This window comes from Anarrhichthys ocellatus, unplaced genomic scaffold, assembly GCF_004355925.1.
Source record: "Anarrhichthys ocellatus isolate YVR2014 unplaced genomic scaffold, GSC_Weel_1.0 scaffold32, whole genome shotgun sequence".
NCBI classification, from domain to species: domain Eukaryota; kingdom Metazoa; phylum Chordata; class Actinopteri; order Perciformes; family Anarhichadidae; genus Anarrhichthys; species Anarrhichthys ocellatus.
The window spans coordinates 429,757-440,422 of record NW_022280062.1 but is presented as its reverse complement, the minus strand read 5'-3'; the positions used below and the strand labels follow the sequence as shown (position 1 = coordinate 440,422).

The window sequence follows — 10,666 nt, the reverse complement described above, 5'->3', positions numbered from 1 at the left end:
AGAGAGAGAGAGAGAGAGAGAGAGAGAGAGAGAGAGAGAGAGAGAGAAAGAGAGAGAGAGAGAGAGAGAGAACAATAATGAACGACATCTTTCCTCAATACCTTCTTAAGGCTTAGCTTGATTATTCACTCCCGTTGATCAATTCATGAGATTGAATCAGCCGATACTTACTTAAACACAGCCTGTTGACCTGGTCTCACTGTTGATATTAGGTTTGCATGAGGTGAGTTAGACACCAACGAGATGGATGGAGTTAGTGGAACACAGCAGCTGTAATGTCGATACAAACATTCAGAAGCAAATATCATTTCCATTGACTTAATAGCAGAAATAAAAGATAGACATATCCTTTAACCTGTAGGAATTCATAGTAGGGTACAGTTTATTGATTTTATGATATCATATTGAAAGCAAGTTGTCATAATTTCCCCCAAAGAATCCATTCTATTGAAAAACAAAAGTGAATCAATAGAGAACCTATTTGAAGAGTTCCTGCAGCGCTCTCCTCTGTAAAGTGGACCATGCTCTTTTTCTGTCTCTTCGTCTTCCCTGACCTTTCAAGGCGCACCACTATATTGTTGTCATATTGCAAAGGTCAAACAAGAGCTAATGGTAAACCATATTTGTCCTTTGCATCATCATTGCCAGAGATATTGAGTTTTTGTCCTTTTGTTTTGGTCGGAGCCGTACCTCAGCAGCATCTCTTCATTCATACATATTAGCCATGGCTCTGTTCTCTGTCAGCTCGGTACTGTGCCCGGTTTGTTTCTCTCGCTGTGTCTTAAATTCAGAGAAAGTTTTGGACGTTGCTTCTTCCTCCGCTAGAATATTCGAGCTACTCTAACATTACTTCGCAGTAATTTGTTATTTGAGCTCATGTTTGGCCAAATCTGTCAGGGTGCATTTTACTAAAGGAGCCATGCATACACAACAGCCTGCAGCGCGCTGGTGTCTGTATCGTCATTTTCTCATTTAACTCATACTCCTGGGTATAGACTGCAACAACCAAAAGGTCAGTGGGGATTTCCATCACTCAAAACTAAAAAGTTAACACTCAAATGGTCCGTGGCCAAGTGGAAGGACAAAACTGCAAAATCATCCCCTTAACACATCAGTGGCCATCTGATGTAGCCTCCACACAATGGATGTGGAATAGAAGATTATTAACATTCAATCATAACTTTTCAATGAGGCGAAACCTGAGAGGGACAGCCTTTGATTAAGACATTCATCAACACAATTTGGGGGAGAATCTGATCCCTCTCAGTTGGTGTCAGATAAATCTACTGCTCGGTGATTCCAGTGCAAAGTTTGCCATCTAGTGTACCCACAGCAGCGTGGACAAACACGAGACAAAGGCAGGCGCAGGCTCAGCCACAATGCTGGACTATTCTCTTCCTCTTCTTCTTCTTCTTCGTTTAAATCCAACCCGATAATTAAATGTCCCCGTTGGATGTGGACCTCGTCTACACAGCGTGGCCTAGAACAAAGGAATTCAGCTCAGTGGGATGCGTTTGTAATGGCGTAGAAGGCACGTCAGAGCTGGAGCAGCAGTGGTGCATTAGCTGTGGACTCATTCAACCAGCCCAGACTGTGCCTCTGTCTATGCGGAGGTTTCTGACTCCCTCTAGTGAGCCCCAGAGCTCACTGTAGACTGGAGTGATGGCGTCCATCTCATAGAGGACGTGCTCATCCTGCCCTCCTATGGCTGTTCACCCCTGGGGTTAGTAGAAGATTTAGATTTAGAGGAGAGGGGGACAGATAGATTCATTTCTTTCTCAGGGCGTAATTCTGACACATTGCAGATAGAAACATAATTGATATGTTTCATCGTTTTCACCACACTAGGCTATTAAAGTGGTCTCAATTATTGCAGCACTTATCCCACTGTTCACCTGTATCCGAGGCACCTGTAGAGGCAGGCAAATGTCCCAAATCCTCCCACAGCACTCCTCACACTGCAGCCTGTGACATACTGTAAAGCAATAATCTTCTTTTCACATGGGTACAAGATGATTTTTAGTACGAGTACAAGTCGCCAGACATCAAATAAAGAGCCGCCCATCCGTGTCCTATATACTGCTGACTGAATGATAATGTAAATAGCATGTAAGGGAATTTGGCAGTCATATGGCACTCGTCTTTGAGGTGCACTGGAGGCAGGCAACCTAATCCCCTCGTCGTGAGATAAAGCTGTGTTCAGTGTATGTAGTATTAGTTCCTATCTGAGACTTCCATCCCATAGAGGACCCGCACATGTCAGCCAGCCAGAGTGAGATTGCAGGGAGAGGCCAATTGGAAAGGAATGAGATTCAAGGCTGTCTAATTTTGCAGCAACTGTGATCCATCAGGCGGTGGGGAGGTGACAGTGGAAATGACTGATGGAGACAGACAGGTGGGCTTTAACATTTCACTGATTTGTGCTCAAAAAGCACCGGGCCTGAGATTTATTGAGTGAACACGATCATGTTCATTATGACTGTCACCTAAGACCATTTCTCTACATCTCAATGGGGTCACTTCAGCAAAAGAAGATGGAGGAGAGGGGGGGGAGCATAAAAAACATACACAAGGGAAAATCCTTCACAAGGGGTCCTGCTGCAGCGGTGGGCTTCTAGCTGTTTATGCCGACTAAATATCGTATTTACTGGACATACTCAGTGTGTTACGAGATGGAAAGCTGCTGTGGGATATTCTTAATGCGAGATAAAGAGAAAACGAAAACGATTGCACTGAGATTCAGTCCTTTAAGTATCACTTGGTAGGTGAGTTATGTCTCCTAAATATAATTAAATAAGTTATTGGCCTAATCAGATTAGATGGATAGATATTGTAAAAAAAAAACAAAAAAAAAACAGTAGACCGTTTGCTCTGCTTCATATTTTCATTTGTTCCGGTTTAGGAGTCAACAGGCTTGATTTCCCACAAGAAATGACTTCCTGTAGATGGATGAATGGAAGGTTACAAAATAAAAAGCAGTGAGGAGGGGAAACCAATCCTGTAGCATTGACTCACACTGAGGATGGAGAAACAGACGTCCGCCTGCGTCACTGTAACAAACACGTTGTGCTGTTGTGATGAGTACGTTGCAGATTTAATCAATCTTGACCTCAGCACGTAGAATGAGCGCTCCCTCTCAAACAATAGGACGCTCAGCGTGACGAAATACAAATAGTCACTGAACGAGGAAGGCCGCCAGTACAAGTATTAAAACGTAAAGATGGATGCTCTGTTAATAAGAACTTCATTTCATTTATTGTCCAGCCCATCAGACCTACATTATGTCAGGTTCAACCAGAGCCTTTTAAGCTTTGTTCAGTGATGGGTCCTTGTCGTGTTTCAGGTGCAGTTGAGACACATTTCTGATACGTTTAGTTTTTTTCAGTATTATTATAATTAATTTAAGACTATAATTGATCTATAAAACTATTTTATTGATTATTTGGTGGCTGGTGTTTTAAAGTTACTGTGAGGAACATTTAACGGTTCATGAAACAGTCTAACTGTGATACTAATGACTCAATATGACCTCCATAAGTTAATGAGACCATTAGTGAGACGATTTATATAGTAGCTTGTTATCGGTGCCTTTCGAGTCGGGTTCTGGCAGCGACCAGCCCACCGCGGACAGATCCAGATCTGGCTTTGCTGCCGCCTTTGACCAGCGGCATCTCCTCTTCCGCCGAGGAGCTGAGCAGAGTTATACCAGCTGATGTTAACAGTCATTCGTTAAAATGAAAACCTCAATTCCACAATGATGCACTATGAGGCTGGAGATGTAATCGGTTACCCACTCACGATGAACCGTTCTTTGAAACCACCACGTATTGTGTTTGTGTGTATAAATCTGTAATTCTCAAAAAGTCTAAAGCTGTGGAATGAAAACTGTGTTCATGGGGTATCTGTTTCATTTAAATCAAGTATTATTTGTTTGGTAGGTTTTTTAGACTTTGCTTCAGCAGCGGTGTTAGGATTGGGGTCCATATCGTCCATATTATGGCCTAAATAGCCGGGTTTACATGCTGCTCTTCATTGGTTACCGTTTGATGACACAATGCCATGTCTACATTAGCCTTGTATTTATAATGTAGTTTACAGTACATTTATGAGTACAATCGTGTAAAAGTTTTGATTTAAACTGCCCATCATTGACATGTTTCAGTGATTGACGCCTTTGGTTTCTGTGTCTCGTCTAGTAATGCCTTACAACAGCGCCCATCACTGCGTGGTGCAGGTGGAGAACTTCCTGCTGCTGCTGGGCGGAGAGGATCAGTGGAACCCAAACGGTACAGTAACACCGCCGACTGAACCTTTCGCTTCCCAGTGATTCCACTCAGCACATGTTGTGAGTGTTTACTTAGTTTAGAGAGCGCACTAAGCTGGAGTTCATGCTCAGTCAAACCCATCAGTGTTAATGTTACACTTTCAGAGTTTCAAACACTCATCCTAGAGCCAGTTCATCTCTGGGTGGACAAACAACACTCCACTCAACACCTGTCAATAACTGGCATAGAAAAATAACTGTTATTAACAGTGAAATATTTTAGTTGTAGAAGTGTTAAGAGTGCTTGCTGTGAAATGGCGGTAACACGCCGCCATAGTAAGAAACAAAGGCTGTAAATGATCAAAAAATCTGATACTGTCCTTTTGTTCTTTCTCCACCGAGTATCATAACAATGCCGCGCTGCACGCCGTGAACTCAGTCGTGTTTATTTAGCTCCGTGTGTGGAAAATCAACACAATACCAAAACACATCATTAGAGATAATTTAAGATGTTTTCAACAGATTATCCTCCAACACCAGATCTATGATTGAAAAAAAAAAAAGACAAGACCTCAGTCAGTGCTTGTTAACTCTAATGGCGGTGAAAAGCAGCACCTCCTCACATTGAAAATCATTATGTGTGGGTGGTGATTTTCAGATAATATGTTTATATTAAACCCACAGAGTCACAGTTGTGCATTTCATTGGTGCCGTGTAAAACAAAGAATCTGGCAAAGAGTTAACCGATTAGAACAGAGCGCTGCCATAGTCTGTCTCAACTGCATCGTACCATAAAGACTAAGTCGTCGTCATTGATCCTGATTTCTGTCGGTTTTTGCAGGAAAGCACAGCACTCATTTTGTCAGCCGCTACGATCCCAGATTCAACAGTTGGATACAGTTGCCTCCTATGCAGGAGAGGTGAGTCTGTATGTGGTTGCCCAAAGACAACATAGGATGGTAAAGGAGACTGATGGATTTTCACGGGTCTTGGAAGACCTTCATGAACATCATTGACTTCACATATTAAGAAAACAAACAATATCTTATTAGTATTTGTATTATTAGATATTTTGTCAGTTTGCATACAGCCATTGTGCTTTGCATCTCTATAACTATGCACGTATTGGCTTCAGAATTTACGATTTTATAACATTCAATTAATGTCTTATGCAAAAGTAAGTCCACCCACTATGCATAAAGAGAAATGCTCACAGCTGGTAAGCATGTGACGAGCACAGTCAATCACCTTGCACACAAACAGTGGGGAATCCTACGATACATCTAGTCATCGCTGGTTTAATGATGTTGTCTGTTGTCTGACACTTCCTTCCTCAGGAGAGCCAGTTTCTTTGCCTGCCGCCTGGATAAGCACCTCTACGTGATTGGTGGTAGAAACGAGAGCGGCTACCTCTCCAGCGTGGAGTCCTACAACCTGGAGACTAACGAGTGGAACTACTTGTCGTCTCTGCCGCAGCCTCTGGCCGCCCATGCAGGAGCAGTGCACAACGGCAAGATCTACATATCAGGTCAGGAGAGAAGCTGCCGCACGTATTACCCGTCTTCTCTTGTCGTGAAAAACCCATTTAAGTCTTTGTAAAAACGTTTTTATTCCTCCGCCACATAAAATACACACAATGTTTTTTCTTAAAAACTTGATGTTCATTCCTTAGCATTTGAAAGAGATAGATATATCCTCTAAAACGTTATTACATGATAAATATTTGGCACAGAAAATGTGTTTCACAATCATATTAAAACAACAGTGACCACAGTCAACAACTATAAACACACACAGTACAGAGTAAAGCAGACTGCAGAGAGTCTCTTTTATTCCCCACATTCTTCTTTGTCAAACCCTGGCGCCTACATTACCCACAATGCAACTCAACCGCTGACAGTTTGGTTGCAGATTCTGGTTTGCTCTTTCAATTACAAATGTTTTAAAATCCGCTCAATGTAACTTCAATACATAGTCTATCCAATACTTGCAGTTCTTCTGAAATCTATGATATCTTTTGTTTAGGTGACTTTTCAATCAATCAAACACTCATCACACCAACGCAGAATGTCATACATCAAAATCCTCCTCCTCCTCCAAAAGCTATCACTGAATCATCAGTGAATTTTATGACTATTGTTCTGTATTAGGCGCCACGGCAGTTATTACACTATACAACTAAAAGAAAGGGAACAAAGGCACCAACCTTGAGTGTCTGAATAGAGCTGGTTGGAGAAGTCGGAGCCGCCATTAACTCTGACGCACTGAGATCTACTAAAACAAAAACTATGTCTAGCCAGCGATACAATGAGCACATGTAGCTGGACAGCATTAGAAGTAAAGAATTAAATCTGTAATTATTAATCTGTGATGTATACGTTGAAGATAGTTTTACAGTATGTAAGTTCAGCAATGAATCAATCGTCTTTCAAGGATTTCCAGGTTTATTCTTGTATTTTGGGTTTTCTACGACAACATGTTGACACGCTTTAGTCTCTGTCTGAAACCAAATTGCGTTGCTAGGCAACAGCTTGGGTCCATGTTTACTTCCTGTCAGCTGCCGTCATTCACAAACACTGCAACCGGAAATGCACACCGAGACACATTCAGAATGTTTACGTTCACATCTGTGAAGTGGTCTAGTTAAGGCACAGTCTCTTGCGTGTATTTCTCCACGGATTGAGAGTCTCGATACTTTCACGGTGTTTATATAACATCTAATAAAAGAGACGCGTGTCAGTTCGCTCCTCCGTTTATTATACGAGCAGCCAGTGTGTCGTCCTTCGGTGTGAACTTTCGACATAGCATTAAAAGCATGGTTCTATGTTCACCTGTTGCAGGAGGAGTTCACAATGGAGAGTATGTGTCCTGGCTCTACTGTTATGACCCCGTAATGGATGTGTGGGCAAGGAAACAGGATATGAACACAAAGCGTGCCATTCATGCCCTGGCTGGAATGAACGACCGCCTATATGCTATTGGTGGAAACCATTTGAAAGGTAAGCACTCGAGCGTTTCGGGAAATTAACAGAGAAGAGGTCAAGATCTACACTGAAAGAGATGCTGCTATTATGAGCGGCTGACGAGCTTTATTACACCGTGCGACCTCTTTTATACTCCAGCATTCAAGGTACTAAATGGAAAGCAAACTGAACAAACAACTGAATTACAATTATGCGTTGTATTCGATCAGCAAAACAGAACGCTGGCTGTTTGAATGGGAAAAGCTGGAACTTGTGTGTCTCTTATGAAATACTGTTTTTAAGTAACTCATTAGTCTCTTGAATGTATAAGCTCCAATTTGCTTTTCACTGCCACAGTTTGATATGCAGCTCATGAAACCTTAAGCCAGTAAGAAGAGCACAGAGGAAGCAGCTCACACAGAAATACAGCTGGTGGAAAAGTTCATGTAGGAACCCATCGCTCAGAATAAGAGGCTGATTGCAAAAAAATGTGTTTTCAGGGCCTTTAAAGTCAAACAAGCAAGTTTGTTACTGCAACCTGGCCCTACTACATCACCTTTATGTGAGACACAGAGGTACTGTCATCGTTTTAAGGTATTTTTCTTCTTCTCTCACACAGGTTTCTCCCATCTAGACGTGATGTTGGTGGAGTGTTACGACCCGAAAGCTGACCAGTGGAACATCCTGCAGACGCCCATCCTGGAGGGTCGCAGCGGCCCGGGCTGCGCTGTGTTGGATGACAGCATCTTTCTCATGGGGGGCTACAGCTGGAGCATGGTATGGATTAGTTTAGATTAAAGGAGATTGATGGCAAAAGTTTATGTTTTGGTTGTCATCAAATCACCAGGAAAAGACCGAAACACTGCGTCTGTCTCAGTTCTTTCCCACCCTGACCGTGCCATGAGTCAGGAATATAGACTTTAACTTTGGACAACAGGGGGGCTCTGTTCCACAGAGCAATGAGCTCTATCTAGACTTGGCTTCTTAGAAGGGTCAGCTCACTGCAGGTCTTTTCGTGCAACTTGTTGACAAAAGAAAAATGTAGAAAACCCCCAGACTTGATCCTTAAAGTTGTCCCTGCTGTTTTTGACTACATGCAGTTGAAAGAGTTTTTCCATTCCACAGTTGTAAATCCAAACAGCGCTGAGAGAAATGAGGAGAATGACTTGATTTTCTGTTTTTTTCCACAGGGGGCCTATAAGTCTTCTACCATCTGCTACAGCCCAGAGAAAGGAACATGGACAGAGCTGGAGGGAGAGGTGGCAGAGCCCTTAGCGGGCCCAGCCTGTTCCACCGTCATACTGCCGGCCTGCCTTCCCTTCAACAAATGACAATTAATCCGACGGAGGGGCGGTAAGGGGGGGGGGGCAGCAGAGTGAATGGGAAGAAGACCATCGATAAGCAAAACAGTCGTCAACAATTTTGTGACAAACCCCCCAGTCAGACGACGGGGGTGTGTATAAATTATTTTTTTACAGGTTTGACCAGAGCACTTTCGTTATTCCCTACTGAAGGTTTGAAAAAAAAAAAAAAAAAAAAAAAGAAGAAGAATTGTGTAACTCATGTATTTAAAGTCATCTGTGTTCTGAGAAATGGTCAGTTTCATATTTGATTTGATTTAAACTGATAGTAAGTGTTTTTTGGCTTCTCTTCTATAGCACGCATAGTGTTGAACTGAATTATAGCTTTCAAATCCATTGTATCTTGTATTCAGTAGAGGCATATTTCTATCACAATGCAGTGTTGTTTCATGGACTGACACTGGCAGAAAAAGGTGATCAGTCCCAAATTGTCTATGGGGTTAAGTCAAAATAAGGCCGGGTGAGTTACATTAACCGTGATGATCAAAGTGTACAAATATTCTGCATCACTCGCGTTCTCTCTGGCTGGATTGTGCTCTTATCCTGCTGTCGGATCCTTATGCAACTGTTTTGTTGAACTTATTTACGTGTCTAAAATGGGGACATTTGCAGAAACTTTTCCTAGCTGCAGTCATTATTTAACTGACATTGTATGAACAAGAAAAAAATACATTTTAACTAGACCTGCAAGCAGGAGGACATTGTAAAAAAAAAAAAGACACAATGATCTTAATGAGGACGTGTCCACGTCACCCACCCCTAATTTATAACTAATTGTCTTAATAATTTACACCCAGACTGAAGTCGTGTTTCTGTATAAAGTGACAGAAAGAAATCTTGCCAAATGTTTGTGGCAGCTATTCTTTGTGCTGCAAGCAGAACAAAGGAAGTTGAACCATTGATTCTTAGTATTCTTATGACGCACTAACGTTCACATTAATTAAACGATGACGGTACAATCAAATTGTAATTGCTAGCCAACGTATTTATGGGTAGCATGTTTGGGTAAACCGATGGAGAGGACATTGGCTTGTTCACCTTTACAAGGTAATGCTAACAGGCCTGTTTATGAGGCCACATAGCATTGACCCTGATGGGATTTTAATCTTTAATGTATGAAAACCAGACGAGCATACAACGGTCCTCGATGCACTAATCGTGAACTTTTAATTCAGCATACAAAGTTCAATCAAATGTAAATTAATCAATGTGCTGTGTTTGAAAAAATAATTATCAAATGAATCTAAGTCCAGTCTCGTCTCCGTTATTAGGTTCAAAAAGTTGACTTTAAATATCGATGCAGTACCTGTTGCATTCTGTAAAGATTTGTTGATTTCATTCGTGTACATAATCGCTTGCAGTGAAACATTTTTGTGCACTCAACCTTGGATTTATTCTCAAATCCTGTTATGTCCTTTGCATTTTAGAATATGAAAATAAATTGACTCTTGATGATTAAAAGACGTTTTTTTCCACTTCTTTGACATTTTAGACAGAACTTTAGCTTCCCTAGATGTGAGCAGTCTGATGGAAGTCACAGAATAAACAGGTTTTCCTGAGATGCTTCAGTATCTTTGAATACAAAGTTCTCCCTTATCGTACATCTACTCTGAAAAACTGACTTCAGGAATTCTCCAAACGCTTGATATTATTTAGATGAACTTATGACAGAGGAAAACACATTTCTGGCATCAGTTTTTATTTGTTTGAAATAGTTTTCTGCCTCCAAATGAAATGAAATGAAACAACCCAAAGACACAAAATCATTCTTTGGGTGAACTGTTCACCACTCAAGTGTAGGAATCGCTTTAATTTGAAGGTGTCATGAACCAAAAGCTTGAGAGCCACTGAACACGGAGGAACTTCAAGATCTGTGAAACAACTCGTCTAAATCATTAAAACCCAACTTCACACTTTGACAGAATGAAGCTCAGACCAAGTGTTCACAACTCAGAAGGACGTTTAGAAATATTTCAGCAGGAACATTTTACATTTCTGTTCGCTTAGTACTTAGAAACTACAGCTAGTTTTTATACTTGAGACTCCAGTTTGTTGATGAATTAATGTCAGTAGCATTT

The 10,666-nt window shown here is 41.4% G+C and overlaps 1 protein-coding gene across 3 annotated transcripts in view; it reads left to right on the top strand.

Annotated features, from left to right (window-relative positions):
- klhl14 (kelch-like family member 14) overlaps positions 1-10,018 on the top strand; it is an 18,547-nt gene extending 8,529 nt beyond the window's left edge. For all 3 annotated transcript variants that reach the window (XM_031865455.1, XM_031865454.1, XM_031865453.1), the window contains exons 4-9: positions 4,197-4,286; positions 5,106-5,184; positions 5,602-5,792; positions 7,105-7,263; positions 7,847-8,004; positions 8,418-10,018. In XM_031865455.1, the coding sequence (XP_031721315.1) occupies positions 4,197-4,286; positions 5,106-5,184; positions 5,602-5,792; positions 7,105-7,263; positions 7,847-8,004; positions 8,418-8,558 (818 nt within the window). In that variant the 3' untranslated portion in view covers positions 8,559-10,018. The remainder of the gene's footprint in view (positions 1-4,196; positions 4,287-5,105; positions 5,185-5,601; positions 5,793-7,104; positions 7,264-7,846; positions 8,005-8,417) is intronic.
- Positions 10,019-10,666: the final 648 nt, after the last annotated feature.